Source organism: Salarias fasciatus, chromosome 3 (assembly GCF_902148845.1).
Source record: "Salarias fasciatus chromosome 3, fSalaFa1.1, whole genome shotgun sequence".
Lineage (NCBI taxonomy): Eukaryota > Metazoa > Chordata > Actinopteri > Blenniiformes > Blenniidae > Salarias > Salarias fasciatus.
Window position 1 is genome coordinate 16635442 of NC_043747.1, and position 25021 is coordinate 16660462.

At 47.6% G+C, this 25021-nt stretch overlaps 1 protein-coding gene across 2 annotated transcripts; it reads left to right on the forward strand.

The window, feature by feature from the left end:
- The first annotated feature begins 5880 nt into the window (after positions 1 to 5880).
- serpinh2 (serine (or cysteine) peptidase inhibitor, clade H, member 2) lies at positions 5881 to 24425 on the forward strand. 2 transcript variants are annotated; one of them, XM_030088388.1, is made up of 5 exons: positions 5881 to 6005; positions 6314 to 6924; positions 13038 to 13130; positions 13634 to 13866; positions 23713 to 24425. In XM_030088388.1, the coding sequence occupies exons 2-5, from the start codon at positions 6321 to 6323 to the stop codon at positions 24016 to 24018; spliced, it is 1236 nt and encodes a 411-aa protein (XP_029944248.1). In that variant the 5' UTR covers positions 5881 to 6005; positions 6314 to 6320; the 3' UTR covers positions 24019 to 24425. The 2 variants fall into 2 exon arrangements, with proteins under 2 accessions (XP_029944248.1, XP_029944249.1); XM_030088389.1 differs by having other exon boundaries at positions 5897 to 6011.
- The last annotated feature ends 596 nt before the right edge of the window (positions 24426 to 25021 follow it).

Genomic DNA, 25021 nt, shown 5'->3' on the forward strand with positions numbered 1-25021 from the left:
CTGGTACATTAGCAGTTTGGAGTGAGGCGGTTATACGAGCCGCTGGATTTCAAGGCCCATTTGTTTTCAACGGACTGTTGGTTTTAAGAAGCCTGTGACCTTCATCAGCTCCCGTCTCTGTGGCTATAAACTGTCCAATTCAACTCCTTCACATATCCACAGTACAAGGTGTAATGTGCAACCGAATGCAGAGTTCTTTGAAAAACACTGTGATAAAGTTTTATCAGCCAATATGTAAGCAATTTATAGTTTGTTGTCCTGATATGCATTATTTTCATATTATTTCGTCTCGCTATTGATTTTTTTTTTTGACTACAAATATTTGCTTTGACATAATTACCTAAATTGGTACGAAAACATGTCTGGCATTATATCATCACTGCACCGTTTATCTCCGACGTGATCGCGTTTAGCTTACAAAGAAATACAATTAGATTCAAACTGTGTGCGGAGAAATGCAAATCGCGGGGTCATCCGAGTGAACGGAGCGAGAAACAAACAAGTTGCGTAGCTCGCCGGGATTGGGACGAGCGATGGGAAGACGCTCCCCGCGGACCCGAATCACACAGCGTAATGAGTCGCCGGGCTTTGATACAGTTTTCCCAAATCGGCAACACACTCATCCAGACAGACAGGGCCTTACTAATGCATTCTGCTGTAGACGTTTTCCCAGCTTGCCTCCCTCCTTCCCTCCTCTCCTCTGCCGGCCCCGTCTCCGTCTCTGTCTCTGTTCCAGCCTATCAGACATGACAGTACCAGCTGGCTGCTGGCAAACTCACAGCCAGAGGATATAAGCCTGGTGTGTTTGTGAGTGTCTGTGTGAAGAGGAGGAGGAGGAGGAGGAGGAGGGAGAGGGGGTGAGGATGTCAACATATCTGTCTTTTGTAGGTGTGTGTCCGTACTTTCTGACTCCAGTCTGATGCAGCTGGCCGCATTATGCACAGGTTTGCGACGCGTCAAGGAAAAGTGAACGTGTTGATTTAACGTCAACGCGTCTGGCTGATCCTGAGTCACAGGTGTGCGGCGGTTACCAGGGGTGGGGTTCAGAGCAATATTTAATTCTTATGAAGATAGTTGTCAACACTCGCTCGCAGCAGCTGTGTACTCTTGAGGGTGCTTGGCATTTGCTTCTGTCTGACTCACCGAGCACATTAAAAGCCACTTTGTTGGCGTGCGGATGCGCCCGGCAGACACAAGTATCCACGCTTTGAAAACTTTACTGCTTTTTACTGAAGTATTTAAGTAATTACTATAAATACCTACTTTCAGAACAAGGTGACAGACCACCTTTTTTTTGTTGTTTTTTTTTTCTTCACACTAGGAAATCAAACACCAGTGCCCTGTTCTGTCTTGGCAGCTCAGTGTGTATTCACGGCGCTGCAGGAAACATTTAGAGCTTATTGGAAACATTCAAGATGAACAGCAGATGTGTGTGTGATTCTGGTTGCTGTTCAACATGTTCACCCCGACCCCGAGTGTCGCTGGCCCCTCCTCACCTTTCCCTCAGTGCCGCCTCTCTCCGTCTTCCCCCCCCCCGTCGATTAAATACACATAGTCCCCTCTTTCCATCTGTCCACCGATACCTCCTGTTGCTTCAGAAAGTTTTGCCCTAGATTTAAATCAGGGAGGGGAAAGAGAATCCCAGCGGAGGGACACGCTCATCCCCAACTCTCCCAAATCTTGCAGAGAATGTGTATTTTTAGAAGTTCAGTGAAGCAAAGCTCGACATATTTTATGGCCGTTGTCTTTAGCTGAGTTTGTTTTCGTCCATTTCCCTCTGCGAATGTTTGCTGTCCGCTGCATTAGAGGGAGTATGCATTGCCTGTATAACCTTCATAAAAAATATCCTCAAAAAGACTGAAGTTAGGTTTTAGTTCGGTTTTTAAATTGAAAGAACAAAAGCATTTCTTGTCCAATTTATACGAATTTTCAGAAATATCAATATGGAGTAGTGTCACACTACTCTATAGGCTATAGCAAAGCTGGAGCCTCTCTGCATGCATATTTTCACTTCACTTTCCTACATCTTGTGCACATTTTGAAAAGCAGAATCCGCTCAGACGAGCGCTCGCTGATATAGTGCTGAAAAGGCAAGATCTGCTCGGAGACTTCAGACGTTTGTGGAGAGTATCCACCAGAGGAAATCGTGTTCCTGTAAACTCTGAGCCTCCCAACGTGTTACGTCAGTCTCGGAGTGAGATAATTTACAGCGTCCTGGGATGAGAGGGAAGGTTTTGCACGGTATTCCAGTCAATCACGTCCAAGATGACATCTCCAATCCAAATCTCAGCGCTGTTATCAATTCCACATTCTCTGAAGGAAACTTTCCAAACTGAAGCCTTGCAACTATGAATGGATCGGTGTTTGGAGGTCACCAAGAGGACTTTTGTTAAAAAAAGATGAACATTTTAAGGCAGAGGTAGGGTAGACGCTCCTCGTCCTGACAGTCCATAATCCTGCATGTTTTCAAAGCATTCCTGCATCGACACACCAGAACCAAATAAATAAAGCTCTGCAGAAAGACTGATGGAGGGTCACTCTTTGCAATCAGATGATTTGAAGGAGAAACTCATCAAAACCAGTGAGCACCAGGAGCAGGAGTACCCAGCTCTGCATTGGAGGCTCATCAGAATAGAATTAATGTAGTTTTCTGACGGTAGTTCTGTGTTCGCCCTTCAAATACCTCTTACAGTACATGTATTTTTACAATAAAGACAAACACAAATCCACAAATCCTTCAAGTGATTGGTGGCAGGACCTAGTTATAACCCATAATACAAAGTTTTGGGCAGGTGAACAAAAACCCATCATCCCTGTTGCTCAACAACAGCAAAAGTCAAGGTCCTGATGACATGAAAATGCTCATGTCATCCAGGGAAAGCGCTCCAGCCAGGGTGCGGATAGCGTAATGCTTCAGTCAAACTCTTTTTTGCAGCTTAGCAGCTCAGCCAGACATTAAGTCAGAGCCGTCGTTTTAAAAGAACCACAGTGGAACTTGATGGAAAGCAAGGGGATCCCGCGGGCCTGTCCAGACAGGGCCTCAAACCGCCTTCCTATTGGCTGCGAGGGGCCTCGAGCTGATGACAGACAAACGCAGACCCCGGACTGACGAGAACCGGCGGCTCACGTGTTACGACGCTGTTTGTTCTGAACAGATTCCAAAATATGTGAGACACGGAGGCATCGGGGGTGAGATTTCAGATGAAGAAGGAGAGGAGAGATGGGAAGTGAGTAGGAGTCGGGGTGAAGAAATGAGAGGAGGTGAGAGGCGGGGAGGAAACGGGTTGACACTCGGTAAGAGGAGAGAGGAGATGTTGCAGAAATCCTGGAGGCGGGAGGACATTTTTACATAAGTTTCAGGGTTTTTTTTTTTTTTCTGTATAGCAGAGGGTCTCTGTCTGCTATATGCCCCAAAGTACAAGTGCCACGATTCTTCCAGGAAAATAAAGAGGGATAAAAAGGTGTGTGATTGCAGAGGCCCCGGCGGTAAGGAGCAGTATAGGGAGATTGCTTGATCCTGCGGCACAGCGACATGGAGGGAGAGATGAAAAGGGAAGAGAAACAGGAACCGAGCATTATGGAGTGAAAGGGTTGCTAAAGAAAGCTGGGTTAATGCAGTGTGAAGTGAAATATCTAATTCTGGAAAGAGCAAAAGGGGAAGGAAATAGTAGAATGGAATAAATGCTGCAGTGTGTTGAAAAGAAAGCAGAGGGATGATGAGAACACAAAACAGGGCACGGGGCGAGCGGATCGCTCTGGGCCATTTGGCAGTGGCCGTAACGGTTTTTCATTGCGAGGTGCTGATTCTGCTGACGAGCCCTTGAGCCAGGGGCGTTTGACCTCGGCGGCAGCCAAAAACAACAGCTAACAGGCGCATAAACGGATAACATGTGAAGTGAATTACAATATTTACTGCCAAAGACAATGAAATCAAGAGCTATAAAGCCGAGTGGAGAGCAGCGGGCTGAGGACGGAGTGTGGAGGGGTGATGGCCGGCAGAGCAGGGTGCAGGTGAGGCCTTCGGAGAAGGGGAGGGGGAGGGGGGTAAAGCGTAAACATGTGGCTGCGCCGTGGTTAAATCCCCTCACACAGACACAGAAGCGAAATCCGCTGAGTGAGGAGCTTCTTGCCCCGTTCCCCCCCCCCCCCCCCCCCCCCCCGACCCGGGGGACTCGTTTAAGCGCGGCACAGGCCCGGCTTTTTATGAATCACCTACAACGTAGCGCATGTCTCCGCTCATTACTGACGAAACCGACTGTGATGCGGCGCTGGGAGGTCCCGGGAGGGGGCGGCGACTCCTCCGGTGAAGGTTACAACCTTTCGTGGTTGCACACATCGACTCATCACCACCACACAGACTCAGCCAGGGCCTCAGCATCATTAGGAGATGTGTGTACACCTCCGTATACACAGTTTCTGTGTCTTTTTCAGTGTAGTAGGTCAATAATTGCATGATTTGTCTTTTATTTCCAAGGAAGTGTGATAACGAAGTGCCTGTGAGGGGAAAGTGTGTGCGCGTGCTTGCTTGTGCGTGTGTGTGTGTTTGCAAAAGAGACAGAGAACAAGAGTGGCAGCGAGCGGAGTGCTCGGAGCGTGCTCGTGCTTTCTGCTGTGAATGTGTTCCAGATAGTGCTGCTGATGGCTATCTTTCGGAGAGAGCTCTATTGATTTGGCTGGGGTAAATAATTGGTTGGGTCTACAAGCTGTCATGTTCGGCCTGATTGCCGAGCATTGGTGGTCTCGAGCAGTTATCTTCCCCCATATCCCTCTCTGATCCTTCTCCAGCCTCCTTAGTCTATCTCTACATTTATCGATCAGGACCCTATATGACCATTCTCCATCCTGAAATTTGGGGCGATAATCCCTGTCCTAAAGCAGTGTGTTACAAGTTATCTCCTCTGCACTCCTTGTTCTGTCGTAGGGAGGAGGGCGGCAACGATTTAGGGGAAAAATGAGGAGAATACAGAATGAGGGCATTTGGAAGGGGTCAGGCGTATTGCAGGCATCGCATGGTCTGGCCTAGTTTTCCTTGACAGTGGACTACACTGTTGCAGTTACTGAGGCAAGTGTGTGTGTGTGTGTGTAAGTGTGGTCTCCAAATGTAATTTCATTAACATCAGCAGACTGTAAAACAGGCTCTGTTTTGAGCATTTGTGACACTAAATCATGACCAAGAAAAAGAGGAGAGGAGTCCTCGGATTAAAGCAATCAGGGCCTGCTGGGAGGGGCCGGGGGAGCCCAGCTCTTCAGCCCCCCCCCCGGCCCCACATGCACAACCCTCTCACGGGGGTCACTGAGCCGAGGCCGTGAGAAGATCATTAGCGACCCCGCTTGAGTGGCTCCTGGAACTACAACTCCCACCGAGCCAAGAACAAGAGGCTTTATTATCCCTGTGAAGGAAAAAAAAAAAAACAAAAAATAGAAACCCACAAAATCTGGTTTTGAATGTATGGAGGACGCCTCATTTACTCCAACTTAAAAAAAAAAAAATCCTGTACCAACATTAGATATACATAACTCCTGCCAAACTACAGAGGACAGGCTGTAATATACTCCTGGAAGGACTTCCAGATATTTAATTATGGCTTTGTAAAGGCAGAAATGCGAAAAAAAAACAAAAAACAAAAAAAAAAACAACCTGTGGAATAATTTAAAGAGACCTCGTGCATGTTTTTTTTCCACTGTTAAGAATATATTTAAATGTAAAGACTATTTACATACGATGCGTTTTGACACTTTCTTTCTATTTTTTTTTTAAGTTTTGTGGCTCTCCTTCGCTCCTCCGTGGAAGCAGCATAGACAGCGGGCAGAGCGTGAACGCGCAGCGGGGGCTGCGGGCGCGCGGAGCCCGCTAAACTTCCTCCGGAGCGCCGGAGAACTTCCTCCGGGGAGCCGCCACGTCTGAGCCCGGCTCCAGCCCCCTCCTCCTCCCCGACACCACCCGCAGTCGACCCGAGGCGCGGCGGAGGAGGAAGAGAAGGGGACAACCCGCCTGAGAAACACCGGTAAATGTGAATGAAAACGCGCTTTTTTCTTCCTTTTCTCTGCGCGGAAACTTGTCGGGAGTCGTAACAGAAGTCGCAGACTGTGAGGGGCAGAACTGAAAAATCCATGATTTGATGATTTCTCCTTCATTCTTAAAGCTCCATCGTAGTTTATAGGCTCACTGCTGTGCCTGTAGGAGCAGAAAGTCGCAGTGTTTCTACTGCTTCATCCCAAATGTAGATCAGTCTGTCTGAATATATGATTCCAGCTGTGAATGATCAGCCAGATGTGTTCTAGCTCATAGTTTGCATCCCCTGCTCTCTTCCAGACCTGCCATGCTGCTCAGATTTCCTCTCCGCCTCCTCCTGGCCGTGCCCGTCCTCCTGGTGGTGCAGGGCAGCACGGCCGGCGGCGGCCCCCCGCCCGGCCCAGCCTCCCCCCTGGGTGACCCCAGCTGGGCTCTGGGCCTCCGCCTGTACCGGGCGCTCCGCTCAGACTCCACCGCCTCCAACACGCTCTTCTCCCCCCTGCTGCTCGCCTCCTCGCTGGAGGCGCTGGCTGAGGGGTCTGCGGGGGCCACGGCCACTCAGGTCCGAGACCTCCTGAAGCCCCCCGCCCAGACCGCAGGGCTGCAGGTGGGGGAGTATCTATCAGAGGCCCTGAAGAGGTTGACCACAGCCAACGGGACCGGCTTCCACGTGCACGCGTCCTCGGCGCTGTTTTCCAAGCAGGCTCCAGCTTTGGGCTCCGCAAAGGAGAGACTCACCAAGTTCATGCTGCAGCAGCGGACGCTGGGGAAGGGGGGGGCCGCAGAGGACCACAAGCAGCTCCAGGACTGGGCCGAGGCCGGCTTCGGCCGGCTGGACGGAGCTCCTGTAGAGGCAGAAATCAAGGCCAAGGCCGGAGCCCTGATCCTGGCCAACGCAATGCGTTTCAAAGGTGAGGGGAAAACGGTTCAAATGACTATAATTTGAGATAGTGGAGAGACAACATGTGAAAGCATCAGCTTGGGTATTTCTCTGTCTTGGATGAGCTGCTTCAGCTTTTCTCCATTCAAACATTTACTAATCATCCTTAAAAAACACAAAAACCCTGTCACAAGTAAACTGTGAGCCATCTTTATCAGATATGGAATGAATGAGTGGTTCAGCTGTGGTCAACACACACACACACACACACACACACACAGAAAATACACACACCAACAAATACTGTTCACTTTAAATAGTTAAGACAAGGAGTAGACTGAAGCCAGTGGCTTATTTATGAATAACCTTGTACATTTGCATCAGCAAAAATCCAGAATAAAACCAACAGCAAAGATCTAAAGACCATAACAGTACCACAATGGCTGATATTCTCCCATCAGTCTGAACTGTAAATCTTAATTATTTTGTATTTTACAACTTTTCTAGTAAGTTGAGAGCAAACTGCTTTATCTACGTTCATCACGCCACAACGGAAACACATTTACTGTGTAATTAGTTCTCGCTTTAAAAAATAACCGGGTCTCTTAGATTTCCTAGCTTATAAAACACATTAAAGTTTCCTAATTATTGATGCACCTATAACTTTTTGAGAAATTCATCAATTATAGATAAAAAGTTTACTAATACCACAGTGTTTGTTGTACCTCAACTACAACTCCAAAAAAGGCGTGAAAGACGATCTTTATATAATGTGATTTTCGGTTGTTTCTGTTTTTTCCCCCCTTATTTTGGAACTCAATCACGGGGCTGCTTTTCAACAGTGACTGGAAAAATAAAGTCCTTGTAGATAATGGTCCTTCAAAAACAAGTACTGAGGTCATCCTCTGTGTGAAATCCACTTTTTAGATTCTGTCTCAATTTTACCTCCATATTTGCTGAAAAGCTGTCATTCGCTGTTTGGGAAGCGTTTCGTAGAACCGCACCGATTCTGTCGGACGTGATTTGACACCAGCATCACCGTCCTGCTGCAAAGCTCAGACCGTGGGCCACATATGACAGAAAATCAAACGCAAAATAACCTATAAACAGTGTGTTGCCAAAAAAAATATGAGCAGATTCTGCAAATGCAAATTCAAAGCACTCTCTTATGAAAAAAAAAATCTGTTATGAGCACCATGAAATTTTGAAAGTGCAATTTCAAATCCCTTTCAGGCTGGTGTTGGAAAAGGGCTGTTATTTATCAAAACACAGGATTTTTGCAGCCAAGTGCATTTTCACAGACCCGCCCTCATGCTATTGCTTTAGGAGTAATGCTGCTTTAAGACAGGCAGATGTGGCTGAGCCCGGTGTCGTCTTACTGAGACGGTATAGTATTAGTATTTCATTAATTGTTGGGCGCCATGAGATGAATGGATGAAAGTGATCTCCCTGTCGTCACTCAAATGCGCGGTTGACACCATTACTAAACCGTTTGGCTGTATTCACTCCAAACTTTGCGGCATCGAGCATAAAATATGGATGAGTTGAGCGCAGTCGAGCCATTTGTGTCATAAACAGACCTAACTGCGGCGCCTGAATGCAGCATTCTCAACCCTGTGACGTTTCCTGTGATTGGATGCAGCGACTCGTCTGGGCTGAGCGATGCTGGAGCAGATTAGTGTGCTTGATAATTGCCGAGTCATTTGGAGCGCCTCCAGCGTGTGAATGTGTCAGAGCCGTGCGAGTTTTTTGGACGAGAAATCCTCCGCCGTCGCGAGCATGGCAGGCGCAGGCGCGGCTCCATTTCCACCCCCCTCCTCCGCCCCCGTCGGGCCCGCCTGTTTTGCCCGCTTCGCGGCGCGCCGCCAGCCGGCCCACCTGCGTGCGGCGGCGGGCACGTCGGACTCCAGCTGCTTGGTCGCAGCAGATAAAGAATGATCCGGCGGTCTGTCGCTGAGAGCTTATTCATCTTCCATTGCAGGGGGGGGGGGGGTGATGTGTCATCTTAAATAATTGAGTAACAAGTGTCCAGACTCTTCCCTCCCCCTCGGTGTCACGGCGAACATCTGTGCCCGCATCGCTCCAAATCTGCGGTGGCACGGCTCTGGCTCGGCTCGCCTCCCTGCGACAGGCTGCAGTGGCTGATAGTAGTCAACATTTGTGGACCAGCGCGGCGGTCCATGTGGCGAGGAGCTCCATCTGTGATTCGCCCGTCGCTTCCCAAAAAACAGATCCGTCTCGTCCTTATCTCAAATTCATAAACACGCCGCCGTGACTTTTCTTGAAGGTCTGTCGTTCCCGTTGCCCGGCTTGACTTTAATTCGTTCAAAGAAAGCGGCCCGTCTTCAATTTTGAGGAACGTAATCTGCCATCTCTCGGGTTTTTTTTTTTTTTTTAGAGTGCAGCGAGTATTTGTGCGCCCGCTGACGTAGGATCTCATTTTTATTGGCAGCTCCCCCCCGAAAAAACATGATGAGGTGTTAAATATACCCTTCTGTTTTCACTTCCGCTCCTCTGTGGCGTTTGTCGGCTTATTTTTGTGTGCTTTTGTCGTCGTTTATCGCGTCTCTAATCTAGCCCCCGTCTCTTCTCCCTCCCCTCTCCCCGCATGTCCTTATCTGAGTCTATCTGCCTCCGTTCCTGCAGCTTCTTCCTCCTGCAGGTACCTTTTTTATTTTTTTTTTTTTTGCTTTATTATTAGGTGCAAAGCAAGCAGGGCTGCTGAAGTGAAAACAGGTTGCCAACAGATAGAAGCCCTCCCGAAAAAAAAAAAAAAAAAAAAAAAACATTCCCTGACAGACTATACATTGATAAGCAATTTAATTAATTTCCTTTGTTTGATGTTTTGACTTCATTACAAAATGAGTTTTTTTCCCTTTCCTGTGAAACGACCCTCGTCGGTTGGTTCATTAATTTTTGCGCTGGAAATACACAAATTAGATTACGCAGCAGATTGCGGCGCTCAAATTAGATTACAGAAAATTGGATTCCTTTAGTTTTGATTCATAATTTGAAAAAAAAAAAAAAAAAAAAAAATTGGTGGATAGTTTTGCTCCTCGCTCAGCCGCCGCTGGGTTTTTGTTTTAACTTTGTCATTTGTTTCTGGTTTCACCTCCCCGAAGAAGCTCCTCGCGGGCGATAACGGAGTGGATTCCGAGGCTGGGCCGGGATTCTCTCTGGCAGGGGACGGGACGTTTGCCTCCGTGCCCATTTTTCTTTTCTTTTTTTGTGTGTGTGTTTCGCTCTCATTCCCTTTAGTTAATTATTGAAGAGGGCGAATTAAAGAAGAAAAAAGCTCTTCGCCGTCCCTCCTTCCCTTGGCTGTACACAGCATTCAAAGAAAGGGAAGGTCAGGGCCAATTAGCAGTGGAACATGTTTGGAGTCGGGAGATGTTAAAAGCGGAGGGAGATTTCTGGAGGGGGGGACGGGGACAAAGAGGGAGAGACGGGAGGAAGCGGTGAACGAAAATGGAGAAAAGTAACTAGAGAAAGGGCGGCCTGCTGAGAGGGGGAGATAAAAGATTGACAGACAGAGCGGAGGGATGTAAAAGGCCTGCTCTGGGACTTCTCGTCCACGCTGGTTAATTAATTCAGGCTTTGTTTTTGTTTTAAGCAAACACTGGCGACAGAAGAAGAAAATAATATTGTGTTGGGAACCAAAAAAAAAAAAACAAAAACGAAACGGCCAAAAGGACATGATAATGCAGCAGCACGGGGGATCTAAAAATGGCGAGATAGAACAACAAGGCGGCATATTTAACCTCTAATAATGGCTTCTGAAATCGCGCGACTAAGTGTAATCAAAAGTTGATGAGGGAGGAGAGGAAACCTCGCGGGCTCATCGATTCTCCTCTGAGTTCTGCCCTGAGTTTACAGTACGGACTGGGAAGCGTGCGCGAGCATTGGATTTCTCGGCAATGCAACTGTCGGGTTGTTTGTTGCTGATGGATATTAATGGATCCGGGTTGCAGAAGCGCCGTCTCGCACAAGGAGGCGAAGTCTGAGCGGTAAACGAGCCGCAGATATCCCAGACTCGCTCCGATCCACAAGGCGGGCCGGGGTCGTTAAAGACCCGCTCCAGGTTCCCGCGCTGCGTGCAGAAAAAAAAAAAAAACGCTTCATCATCGCAGAAACACGGCCGCCACTGGATTCCAGACGTCGCCGACGTGTGTGAGCAGGTTCGAAAAAGCCAGAAACGCGTCGCTTTGCAGGGATTTAGGTATTTGGCCCAGGTCCAGTTCACAGAAGAGCCGCCTGAAGTGAACCAACGGGAAGAAAGCGGGTTTTCTGACGCCGTCCACCGTCTTTCAGGGAGAAACAGAATACAGACGTCGGCGGGTAAAGATAGAGAAACATAAATATGATTGATTTTGCTTTAAAATAAATAGCGTGAAAGTTCTCCGCTAAAACGTGTTTTAGGAAGAACCGTTGCTTTAAGCCCTTCCTGAAAACAGACAGTTAATAACTTTTTTATCTGGTTCATTCCACACCTGAAGGCCTCCGCAAGCAGCGCTAAAGCGCATACATTTAATTTTCTCATCTTGTAGAGATGCTTTTTCTCAAGTCCCTATATATATGTGTGTGTGTGTGTGTGAGAGAGAGAGAAGGGGAGTCAGAACAAGGTCACACTCCTGTCGAGGACCATATAGTGAAGACTACGCGATGTACAAGCAGCAAGAAAAATGTTACATTCCATAAATTTTTTTTTTTTTTTTTTTGAAAGACTCGTGGATGAAAGGCTAAGAAGATGCATTAACCTCGCACGCTGATATGACACATGGAATGTCTGCAGTCTGGAATTCGCTCGAAATAGCATTACACCGTGTAACATGACAGCCGCGTAGCTGAAGCTCTCACGAAGACTGATGGAAACTTCAGGCTGCGAGAAGCTGCTTCTTTTAGTGTATTCCAGCGTCGAACTGTCCGTCCTGCGACTCATGCTTCTCATAATCTGAAGATCAGCTTCTCCGACAAGTCGAATGGCATGTTTTTTGCTGCAACAGCGCTGATTATTGCAGTGAAACTTTAAGTTTTCTGTAAAAACATATCGTTTTTTTAGAACTTCTACTAAACAGAAAAGAACTAAAGTTAAATTTTTCAGGGTTTTATGCCATTATTGTTGAAGGTATAGTTGAATAATTGACACATTTACATTGACAAACCTGTAAAACACCACTGCACCTATGTTTTCAGTCTTTAGCCACACATTATTCATTGCTAATTATCTAATGACTGGATAGATTGCTATTAAATGTTGCACTTGTGTCCATGGACCCTAAAGGATGGAACTTATAGACACTGATTAGCTCCAGCTTCTCTTGTAGCACAAACACAAAGTCAGACAGGTTCCTGATTAGTGAAAATGCGTTGGCGTTCTTTACTGTTTTCGTTCGACTGAGAGCACCATCCCTCCTGCCATCTGTCTCCAACAATGTGTGCCACAGCTCTTCTAAACTTTCTCTAAAGAGCCAAATGTAGTGTATAGTACCTCGTTCGACATTTATCTTTAAAATGTTCCAACTTTTTAGATTTCACTCCATCCCCATTTCACACTTTCTCAGTGCCGGTCTTCGTAATCAGTCCACACTTTCATGTCGGCAATCAAGACATTTCTTATTTTTTCAGCCCTCATTGCGCCTGAACACTGAGTATTATGCGCTGCAATGTTTTTTTCTTCCTCCAAATGATTCATCAATAACAGTATGCGTTCAGTCATTCCTTACGAGACACATCTGGCAAGAGAAAGACGAGTCTAATCTGCCGACCTCCACTCGGCGTCCGGTGTCCCCCCCGCTCCGTTGAAAGGGCCGTGATGGGAGGTTATTACCGCGGTAATTCGGCGACGCTCGGCCCCTCTTTAATTGACAGCTGTCAGGGGGTTAGCGAGGCCAGGCGGGACGAGGTGAGGAGCGAGCGCACGCCGCTCAACACTCCCACTCAGCAGCCCTGAGAAGACAGTATGTTTTTATTGCTCTGTGCGCTTTAATGATTCATGAGCGTATGAGGCCTATATGTATTTCACGAACATGACATCGTTTAAACCGACTTCCCCCCGTTTTTTTTTTTTTTTTTTTTTTCTGATTGTTTTTTCTTGTCCCGCTCAGTCAGAGCGCTCTGTTTTATAAATGGATCTGTTTTGTTCAGGCCTGTGGGAGCGAGAGTTCGGCCAGGACGGCACGGATCGGCGCACTTTCCTGGGAAAGAAATACACCAAAGTGGTGATGATGCACAGAGCAGGTAACACACACACATACACACACACACACACACACACGCACACACACACACACACAGTCTGTTGCTGCTGTACTCCTGCCAGCACATAAATGCCGTCAAAGGAATCAAGCTCAAAGAAAGTTGCTCGAACATCTGTAAGGTCCAATCTGCCTCCCTTCTATTTATCACTGCGTGTATCATGATTTATTTAACATGCTTTATGTGTTTTATTTATTCTCCTAAAACAAGATTCCGTCCCTTCAGCAGGAAGACATGTTGCGGTTATATGTTGCATTTGCTGTAGCGCTCTACTGAAAGCGCTGTGATCTTATGTCGTTGTCGCCTCGCTTCACTTCCGAAGGCGATCCATCTGTGGCCTTCACACCTCAGCAGAGTTCACCGAGGCAGGCGAGACCTCAGGTGGCACCGAACGGCCGCAGAAACCCTCCGCCGACCTCCAGGAGAGGTTCAATTACCGCGCCGCTCTCCTCTTCCGCTCTCTGATCTCTGTCCCGACCCCGCAGGCCTGTACCGCCACTACGAAGACGTCAACAACATGGTGCAGGTCCTGGAGGCCCCTCTGTGGGGGGGGGAGGCCAGCCTCCTGCTCCTGCTGCCCTTTCACGTGGAAACGCTGGGCCGCCTGGAGAAGCTGCTGACCCTGGAGCTGATGTCCGGGTGGCTGGAGAAGGCCGCCGTCAACAGCGTGGCCATCTCGCTGCCGACCGCCAACATCAGCAGCGCCCTCAGTCTGCAGGTTCGTACAGGAAACCCTGAAGCTTGTCTTATTCAGAGATCGGTCATTAATGCAGATTCAAACAAGTGGTAATGTATTATTCCTGTGTTCCGTGGCAGGCGTGGAGAAAGATATCTGACTGCTCTGAAGTGCTTAGAAGTACTGACACGAGATCCAGTTGATCTTTTTTTTTTTCTTCCTCTCTCTCACTCTGAGGCCCACAGAGGATAATCAGACTCGCTCCGTCACTTTGTTCTATCTCAGGGTCGAGAAGATCTAGATTCCGTCTTTCTCTTTAACTATCAGGCGCTGAATCCACACTAAGCCTTTTCACCAGAGGAGTCGAGCACAAGACCTGTGCGCCAAAACCGGCCCCCAAGACGCTGCAGTCTGGATACCTACCCACCAAGCAGCGTTTCACAGATAACATTGGGTTGTTGTTTTTTTTTTTCAAACAAACTTCTAACAAGAATTTCTGAAGACACAACAGTGATTCTCATGCTGAGCTGTTCTTGGTGAGGCTTCCAAAGTCATCCCCAAAGTCATATTATCAGGTAGAGTTTGTAAAACATGAATAATGCATTAATATTTCACTGTATTTTGCACCATAAGGTTCTGAAATTTACTTTTTGTTGAAATTCTAGTAATTCCTGGCAGTTATTGCAAAGCATTTAGCAAAAAAAGACATTTTCAAGACTGATACTTGACTCCACAACCAGAAAAATCTTAATAGTTTTCATTTAAAGGTTATTATGGGACCATAATGCCGGTCCGACTCACTGAACATAATCCTTGGGCCTGAACCGAAGTGAGTTTAACACCTTCGCTCTACACTGTTTTGGCCTGGAATGCTTTTAGCACTTTGTTCTGGGCCAGTCAGGGTTCACTGTCTGCAGCTCGCCAGTGTCACCGCAACGTCACCGTGTTGAGATTTTTCAAGAGGAAAAACATTTTTACATATGAAAAATAGATTTATTTGTGAAAAATGATAAAATATGCTTACAATAACAACATATGAAGTGATTTATGTATGAAATGTGCTTTTCTTTTATTCCTGAAATTTTCACTTCATCTCTCTTTTCCTGTTTATTTGTAAAAGTGACCCTCAACCACCCCAGACACTACTCCCCCCCCCCAACTCCTTGTATTCCTCTGTGAGTGATGCAGTTTGACTGTAGTCTGTCTCATGATCCACGCTCGGCAGACCAGCAGACTGAGGCGCTCCCACGCTGCATTGTGTGCGCAGCAGAGAGCAGACAGTCCTCCCGCTCGGCCAACACTGTAGTGGAGTTTGACAGAGTGAATCCCCGCGTGCCGCCTCCGCGATCCTCCTTTTCCTCCCTCCTTCATTTCCTGCGTCCGCACGGCGCATCATTTTTCACCTGAAACGCTTCCTCCTATCACCGCGCGATGCAGTCATCACTCTCATTGTTTCTTCACCTTCTTCATCCTTTCCTCTGCTCTCTTCCTTCTAGATTTTTTTGGGCCGATTCTCACCTTGGTTTTTCTTTTTCATACCCTTTTATTTATTTATTTTTTTTCTATTCATATCCATTTCTCCTCTGTCATTCTTTGACCTCTGTTTCTTGTAGAGTTTTCTGTCGTCCCCTTTTTCCCTCCACCTGAAGCGTCAGTCCAGACTCTGACTTGTCCTCGTCCCCCGGAGGCGATGTGCATCCAGCCGTATACGTGGAATCAAGCCTCGGCAACGAAGCGCGCCTCTCCCGCCGGCGACCGTGATTCCCCCCCCGCCACCCCCGTGAAGCCTCCCACAGACGTCCTATTTGGAAGAGCGCAAAGGTTGCGTCTGGGCCCCAGCTGGCGGTCTGGATCCCTGCTCCCCGTTGCCCCCTGCGAGTCAGCGGGTAGCTGGAAGCAGTCAGGAGAGAGGAGGCAGGCAGGCAGCGGCTCAGTGGCAGCTCATGCTAATGCGAGTGTGCTAAGGTTCACGCGGGCCAACCAAGAGACCGTGTCACGCCGCCGGCCGGGAGGCCGGGGGAGTTGTCGGGCTGGAGGATCAGCACGTATTTGACCGGGCCGCGGGGTCTGTCACGGGGCGGGGGGGGCAGGAGGACGCGCACGTCGCCAGACACAAACAAGCCGTCGCCCGCTCCCGAACACTTTTTAAAGGGGTCATGGTAAAAAGCACACGCTTGTATCAAGGGTAACTTTATTGGCAAGAGTTGCTTTTATCATACAAGTCAACGGATTTCGTTTCCAGGTGCGAAATGCTGCATTCAGTGGAGACGTTCCAATTAGGTTGTTTTGTATTCAACAGCTAAATGATGATTCTCTCCACGAAAATTCTCCACAAACTACTTGATCCAAATGCTGCCGGTCCTGAATAGAACTTCTCATAGTATTGGTGTTAAAAGTACAGAATTAGATACTGAGTGCACTCCTTTGCCTCTCAAATATTCTTTGGCAAAGTACAGACACGAGTTTGCACAGAGCACAAACCTGGCAAGAGACGGGTTTAATTTTATTCTGTCGTCAAGCTACAGATTCCCTCTAAACAAATGACGACTGATATGACCTTTCTAACGAGATGTTTGCTATTTAAAATGGAAAAAAGCTGCACTTAGCTCTGGCTCAGAGTAAAAAAAAAAAAAAGAAATCTTCTACATGGATGCTTATAAGATATTCATGGATTCAAATCTACGAAAATCCCCGTCAGCCACTTGGAAGAGACGAGAAACAGTTCCTCTAAAATTCACCTGATCTTTCCATGCTTCTGTGCTCCTGTCCATCACTGCTCGAGCTGTTTCAGTTGATCGAATCTGCTCAAGCTCACGCTATAAACATTAATAATGAAAAATAGATATACATACTTTTTCTTTTTCAAAGGCGACTGTTGTCATTCAAAGTATTTTTCATCACATCTTGTTGTTTTCGGTGTTGCGTAACATCGTGATGGACAGCTTCACATGGTAAAGTAGTCATTTGCAATCAGGTGAACTGGGCGATGTTAACGCTGCCGTTCCAGCGCTTGGTTCCTGCAGTGCAGCGTGTCCGCATATGAAGCTTGCGAGTTCTTGGCTTTGGTGTGGGAGCGAGTGGAAACCCCTCATCCATTTTTATATACAATCTATGGTCCAGATTCGTGCATGCAAATCAGCTCGACAAAGCAGGGAAATTATATCAATAATTATGATTGAAGCAGGCAAATAAGCAATCAGTTTTCCAAAGCAGTCTAATTAGCGATGCGAGAAGCCCCAAAAGCAAGGCGAAAGACGACTGAACGGCTGAGTCGACACAATCAGACAGAAAATGCATTGTGCTGAAATACCAGTGGTGAGATACAAGCCCACCCAAAGGACGGAGTAAACAGTGGAGAGCAGACATTACTCTTTCTCTTCATTTCCTCCACTCTCGCTCCTTTTTCATCTGGCCTCTGGACGGTTACAGAGCAGAGCCGTACATGACTGCACTGATGCTTTTGGCTCCACTTAGAACACCTCCACCTTGAATGGGTTCGTCTTCGCCCCATTTCCCTCGATTCGCGTGTGTTTGCATCCTCTCAGGTCTCTCCGCCGACTTTCTGATATCGCGCCGTGCTTGAAATCTGCATTGCAGACGGTCTGAATACGTGGGATACAGTAGAGTACAGGGTTACGGCTGTGGATGAGTGAGTGAAAAAGGCACAGTAAGCAAAACGGAGAGACGTTAGTTGGATGTATTAGATGCAGAGGGTATGCCAGTAAAGCCCCTTTCCCCTGGGGAGGGTACGCTGACTGGAACTTATTACCATGTCCTCTTTATGTGTATGTTGTAACCTCATCATGGACTGATGAAATCCTCTTTCCCCTCTCCTTAGTTTAGCAAACATCTCCGCGGAGCAGCGCTGCCATGTTACTCTCCCGCCATGCCCTAAAGAACAAGCTTTTGACATTAACATTGTCAAGGCACTCTGGGGAGGAGGCTGTAATCTAGGACTAAAGCTTGAAACAACTCCTTTTGACACGGCGGTGACTTTGCAAGGGAAGGAGCAGAAAACGTACTGTTGCACAAATCCTCCTTTGTCGCTGCGAGGGAGTTTTCTATTCTGAAGGGGGGAAAAAAAAGGCTCTGAACCTTGTAAATAACTTAAAAGTAGCTGTACAGTGCTCTTCTTACGTAACCTAATTATGTTTAAGCACGTTAGCGTATTGGCCACTGTCTGTCTGACTCGTCACGCGTCGTCTCCGTCTATTTGGCCTCGGAGGAATAAGAAGTGCATTTCAGGAATCATTAGGAAAAAAGGCTGAACCCCTGAACAAACTCCTCAGCCCAGCGTCGTTGCCGTCGCGTCTCCGTCCGTCCCGGAGGTCAGCAGCAGCCGACATGTTCTCTTCGACGATCATTTTTCCAATTGGGTCAGGCAAATAATTGCTCATCACAGTGCGTTAATACTGTTTACCCCTCTGTCAGTGCCTGGGATGGCCGTGGAGTCTCGAGATTAGAGTGCAGCATCTGGAAAAACAGAAGATCGCAAGTGTGTGTGTGTGTGTGTGTGTGTGTGTGTGTGTGTGTGTGTGTGTGTGTGTGTGTGTGTGTGCGTGTGCGTGTGCGTGTGTGCGTCAGACCTCACTCGTGCCCTCTGTACGAGGCAAATGAGAACAAACAAAATCAGACGCCTCCTGTTGAGTAGATTTAGCACATCTCAGTACACCCATTCCCTCCTTCACCTCTGTGCCCTCAGGTCTATCTTTTCCAGGGATCTAAATCCTTTCTCAGGTCTCGGCTCGTGCTCTCTAATATCACCGAGCGACCACGCCACCGCCTCGCCTGACCTAAATAGGAGTGACATTCGCCTGGGAAGTGAGCACGAGAGGTGGAGGAGGACGAGGGGGGTCAATGATTGCTCGGGGACAAGGTGGAAAGCACAACCAGGACTATAAATAGCTGATGTGTTTGGCCTTTTTCTCTCTTTCCGTCTCCCTATTTGTGGTGTTTTCCTCTGGTGAAGGGCAGACTGTGTCGGGATCTGTAGCCGGAGACGGAGAGCCCTCTTAACAAGCCTTGCCCAGAGGTCACTGAATAAACCAACCTCATCCCTCTCTCTCTCTCTCTCTCCTCTCTCTCTTTCCCTCTCTGATCCGCTGCTGACCATGCCATGCATTGATACACACACATCGAAGCACACACACACACACACACACACACACACACATGCACACTAATGGCCGAGCTCGAGCTTCATTCTGGCTTTATCTCCAATTGGTGACTAAGACATATGAGTGCGCACCAGAGAGCTCACTCAATCATGGCTAATGAGGTCAAAAGGCCATCAAATATTTACAAGAGCACACTCCGCGGTATACAGTGTCGAGGGGCAGCTGTTTTTACGCAGCTGCCATCGCCCGGCATCATATGAATTAATCAGACACGTTTTATATCCATTAGTTAAACATCTCACTAAAAGCAAAGGGTTCTACTTTCTTTTTTTCTTTTTTTTTCACCAGTTTTATTCACGGTAAAATGACCTTGTGGAATGAAAGAGCAGTATATACGGATATGTGGTCGAATGAATGAAACGCCGAGCGCATTGACCGAGCAAAACAGGTAAAAAGCCCATGTAAATAAGACACCAAATAGATAAATAAGAGTAATGCTGATAAGCCTCAATAAAGAGCCGGAGAGGCTTTGAAGCCCCTAAAAAGCCGATGATGTTAGGAAAAGAGAAATCTTCCAATCTGTCCATGAAATGGAGCCGCGTTGATGCCAGTGCCCCACGCTGCATGCTGGGAAAACACCCACGCAGGATGTTAACGGCGGTAATGAATTAGGCATAACGTGTCTGTAGTTGTTTATGATGGCAGGAGCTTGAAAGAGTTGTGCAAGGCGCATTGTTGTCGAGCCAGGGGGAACAGGGGCTTGAAAGTGCTCAGGGCTCACAGTTTTTGCCCCACTTAGTCGTGATGGTCGAGCCTGATCTAATGAGCCTAATGTGGCCAGCTGGTGTCCTCAGTTTGTGAGATCTTGTGCGATCAGTCAATATATGGAAATGTTTAGAAGTGGAAATAGTGATCCAGAGTTTGAATGGGAGGAAAACACTTAGAGACAAACTATACCAACAAAGCCATCGGTTTAGTTTGTTTCAGTCGCCAATATTGAAGAGTTTTATACCTGAAACATATTCTGACGTCGTCACTCGAGCCACCACTGCCAGTCCGATCTGTTAACACCCAGTCTTTCCTTTCTCTCTGAGTTGACCACGTGTCGTTTGGTTGAAGAGGCTGCAGAACCCTCTTGAACGAAGGTCAACACGGCCTGTGTTTGTCCCGATGCATGAACTGTCAAGCGCGTCGTGCCATGCACACTCACAGGGTGTGTGTCGATGATAAACAGAAACACACACACTGCGTTGGTAGCTATGACTCACTGCTGTTTATTCATTCAATTGAAAATGTAGCTGCTGAAACATTGCTGTGCAACAAGAAGAAGATCACGGCCCCGGAACAGGTGGGATTTGGGCAGTACGAAGACAACTCTGGTGTGATTTGACCTGCATGCAGATGAAGCACGGACCAAAGACTTAACCGAGCCCAGAATCTTCCTGAGTGTATGCAGAAGAAGTACAGCTTGTCTTTTTTGGCTTTTTATGTGTTTAACAAGCTCTTTATTGGCTGTCAGCTGTTGGGTAAGTATAAGAAAGAACACAAACTCAAATAATAATGGGAAAAAGTAGTTCTGCTCTGCTTGGTTTCAAACACAGAGAAACCAAACCCAAGATGTTTAATCGTGCATAATATGACTGACATATCATCATTGCAAACATTTTCTTGCAAAAGTAATCACTGCAGTGACTTTCTGTTTTTTTCCCAAAACAAAAATGCCAACATTGTGATGTGCCAACTCCCCCTTTGGGGTTTTGCACTATTCCTGTTTTGAAGACGTGACTATGAAGTACTGCCCTCTGCCCATCATTATTGCACTCTTGCTTTTTTTAAACACACAATAGAATCAAGACAGAGAGATCGAAGTTAGTTGCAGGCTTTAGTTCTGCTGAAGTTAACCTTTTTGCCTCCTCTCTCAGTATCTTCTTTGTCTAACTCTGTCTGTAGTTTGTATCCCTTGTTGCCAGTGTGTCCTTATCTGCTATCGCATTCAAATTTATTGTTTTCTATTTGTTTTTCTGCCTTTTCTTTGCTAATTGTGGCGATAATTAGCAAGGGAGATGGCATTTGATTGATGTGAGTTTCTGTTTTGTGCTGAAACTCAAAAACCTGAGTTCTTGCAGGATTAAAATAGAAACAAATGTACTTTATTGAACCCTTGGGAAATTTGTGCGGGCTCAACTGCAGTTCTTAAAACAATAAATGCAATATGCGAATTCACACACACACACAAGAATATAATGAGAAACATTTAGACCAGCATATTCAGTTCTGCACACAAACAGGGCTTTTTGTGAGATTTCAGACAATCAGTCTTCTCGCTGTTTTCTCTCTGTACGCTCACTGTGTGGATATAACATCGCTGTGTGTTGGTGGAAGTAGTCACACTTTGTTCTATTGTGTTGTTCAGATTTTAATCGTCTTTAGGTCTTTTCCCAGTTCAGATCTTATCATTGTCAAGCAGTCGTCTCGCTTTTCCTCCCATCCCCACGTCGCCATTATTAAAGCTCCTCTGCCAGTTTTCAAAATCCTCCGTCAAGGCTTATGGATAGAGCCGTTACGTGCCCGAGCTGCCGTGAACTGTCCCCTTAAAAACTCCCACCGGTGCCCCCAACAGCTAGCGAGTGGGCTCAACCATCAGGGTGAACTAATGTGATGCTGAGTGTTGCATGCCTCAGGGTTAATGCCACGCTACCTCAGGCCTGGTTAGGCTGCACCGCTGTAGGCCAAGTGCACACACACACACACACACACACACACACACACACACACACACACACACACACACACACTGAAACCTCCAGCTGACGATGCCTGTGGCTCTCGCTCGCAGACAAATAGTCCGTTGATGTTGCGTATGACGCATCAGCAGTCCACCCTGTGCTGTTCGATCTGAGATTCATGTGGCGAACGGCTGATAAAGGGCAGGCAAAGAGCACCTCCCAGAGGTGCCTCTCCCCATATAATGCAGTGTCACAGAAGGCCTCAGTGGGATGGTCTGAAACCCCCACGCCCCTTTCCCATTGTGCTGCCAATCAGTCCCCTGCATTTTTACTCTTTGGTTATTTTTTTTTTGCTGTAACAGGAGGAGTTACAGTGACACAGAGAACGGGTAGGAGCTGGTAAAGAGAGAGATTTAGATTGCCCAATAATTGACTGAAGGTGTGTGTCTTCCTGCATTAACTGTGATGAACTGGTGACCCGTAAAAGGGTGAAATGAGTGTGTTCCATAATGTGAGCTGATACCGTCAACCCTGAGTTCAACACAGCGCGTATAGATGAAGGATGGACAGATAAATGTGGAAATCGGAAAATGAAATCAGTGCTTTTATTACATTTTCACAATACGCCGTGATCATTGTGATCCCAGTAATCTCGATATGAGATTCTCTTAACCCCTCGTCTCCGCTCAATAGATAAGCAGCAAATATCTGTAAAATACGGCCAGTGGAGATGGGGAAGTTGCAAAGAGCAGCGCGCACTGCTGGATCGGGCCTGTCAGAGGGGTAGAAAGATGAGGCGAGGAGGAAAAAAGTCTGAGTTAGGAATAGAATGGGATAAAATAGAGGCACGGTGAGCGATGGGGACGCCAGGCGAGTGGCAGAGCGGCGGCGACAGGCAGTGATGTAGTGGTAGAGAAGAAGAGGAGTGGAGGAATAATGAATGAGGACAATAGAAGTGCATTAGAGCGGGAGGTGGCGTGTGTGTGGAAGAGGAAGGAGGGAGGGCTTCCTGCAGGAAGACACTGTAGTGGGAGTGACACATGCCTTACAGCTGGGTATACATCCACTTATTTCGCGTTTAGTCATAAGCTGACATGATCTAGTGTAATTTCCTCTTCTGTGCATGTCTCTACTATTAAGCAGGAAAGCAGACATCCTACGTGGATTATCACGATCGTCCGTTAGCGTGTGGTTTTCTGATCTAAGCCGCGTTACGGCTGGGAGCCGCAACAATGTGGTTCTGCGAGCCGAGCCAAAGCCAGTGAGGCATCGCCCACAGAGCTTTTACATTCGCCCGGGCAGCGCATCCAAATGATTTACCATCACGCCCGCCAATAAAGAGTTTAGCCAGGGAAAGTTTAAACAGCGCGAGGAAACGCCATCGTCAAACACCCGTCCCCTCCGCGGCCCGCTTCCGGCCCCCGGCCTCCTGCTTCATCCACACACACAAGCGCGCACATCCACACCCACACGTGCTCTCATCTGGCCCCTGGAGGAGCCTGTCACTGTGAGTGGCCCTCTGCCACGGGAGGATAAACTACCTGTCACGACGACGACTTTCTGTGGAATTCATATCAGAGGCAAAACAAAGGAGGTGCCGAGGTCACGGGGCATCACTCTTAAATTATTCATCCTCTGCTTCCTCCTTCCGTCTCCTCTCTGCCTGTCGCCCACTTTGTTCTGCCAACTCACAACAAGGGCAACTGTCAGCCTGCTTCCCCAGCCTCGCATTTTTGGGGAAATCAACATTATGGCCAAAAAAAATGGAAAAAAAAAAGAACTTTGGAGAAGTTAGTGATTGACTGTTTCAGAGAGTGTGTGTATGTGGGCTCTGGTAAGGGCAGTGTGTGTGTTGTCTTCTTGCGAATGTCACAGCATCATGAAAGTTTAAAATCGGCTTTCTCTCCCACTCCTTGTTTGGTCTGCTGACTTGCATAATTGATCAGCTGGCACACACTGGCAGGACGCTCTCACGGTTTTTACAGAACTTGAGGTGGTTCTTAAGTTTTCTCTGCCGTCTTCTGTTTTTTTGTCCCCGATTCCAGAAGCAGCTCTCCGCTCTGGGCCTGACCGACGCCTGGGACCCGAAGGCCGCCGACTTCTCCGGCCTGGCGGACCACGGCAAGGGGAAGCTTCACCTCGGCGGCGTTCTCCACCGGGCGTCCCTGGAGCTGACCGCCGAGGCCGGGAAGGGAGAGACGGAGCTGGAGGAGGAGAAAGTGGAGAAGCCCAAGATGTTCTACGCCGATCATCCCTTCATCATCCTGGTGAGAGACAAGGCGAGCGGCGCCCTGCTGCTGATGGGATGTCTGGACCACGCTGAGGGGGAGGCCGTACACGACGAGCTGTAGCAGTCTGCAGCGTCTGTTTCTTCAGTCTCACAGGATTTTCTTCCTTTTTTTTTTTTTAAGTCTCTTTCCTCTCACATTCCTTCTCAAAGGCGACACACTGGTTTCCCAGCCGAGACATTGTCATTCACCGTTGCACGCTATCACATCACACCGCGTCTGGCTGTCACACGTCGACACCGACACAGTCTCCCGATGAGTGACACTGACACCGCCAATCCCGACACTCACACGGCAACACCCACCTACACGGCACACACAAATGAAAATGCTGTATGAGACATTACCGAAGTTGACGGCTAATAACCCCGTTCTCTCACACGTGCACGAGCACTCAACGATCAAGTCGACGCAAAACAAAAACGACAAACAAGAGCCGCGCTGACAACGTGCCGACAAGCAGAAGTGGCCACGTCGACACAGACCTTACAGCAGCATCAACGGAGAAGTTTAACAAACACGCGCTGGCGGTGACACCGGAAACCTTCCCGGCAGGCAAACAGCGCCGCAAGTGTGCACGAATTTGTGTGTGTGTGTGTTTGTCTATGTGTGTGTAGTGGCCGTTTGGATGCAAACGCAGGAGCTCTCGGAGCTGGCAGGCACCGGTGTGACGGGGGTCCCCTGGGCTACATCTGAGGAAGAGCGATGGATCAGCCAAGTGCTTATTGATGAGCCAGCTTAATGCTAATGACCGTGATGCGTTACGGCGCTTGTCAACAACACGGGAGGACAGGGAACCTTTTAATCTCTTAATGCCATCAGGAATCAATGACGCCATTATGCATTTGAAACCAACACAAATGACTGACTTAAACATAAAAAAAAAAATCCATCTAGAATAGGATAATTACAGCAATTTGAAGGGATGTTCATTCTAATACATATATTCATCTTTCTCTAGTTACTAGCTACATAATCTATACCACACGCTTCGCATGTCTGACAGAAATCAATCAAACCCCTACTATTTATATCATGTGTGTGCGTTGCCACAGCTCCATCTTCT

Bases quoted from the DNA above. Each gene is read 5' to 3' on its own strand.
- serpinh2 (XM_030088388.1), top strand. From the start codon at position 6,321: ATGCTGCTCAGATTTCCTCTCCGCCTCCTCCTGGCCGTGCCCGTCCTC. The intron at 6,925-13,037 runs GTGAGGGGAAAA...TGTTTTGTTCAG, and splicing joins CAACGCAATGCGTTTCAAAG to GCCTGTGGGAGCGAGAGTTC. The intron at 13,131-13,633 runs GTAACACACACA...CCGACCCCGCAG, and splicing joins GGTGATGATGCACAGAGCAG to GCCTGTACCGCCACTACGAA.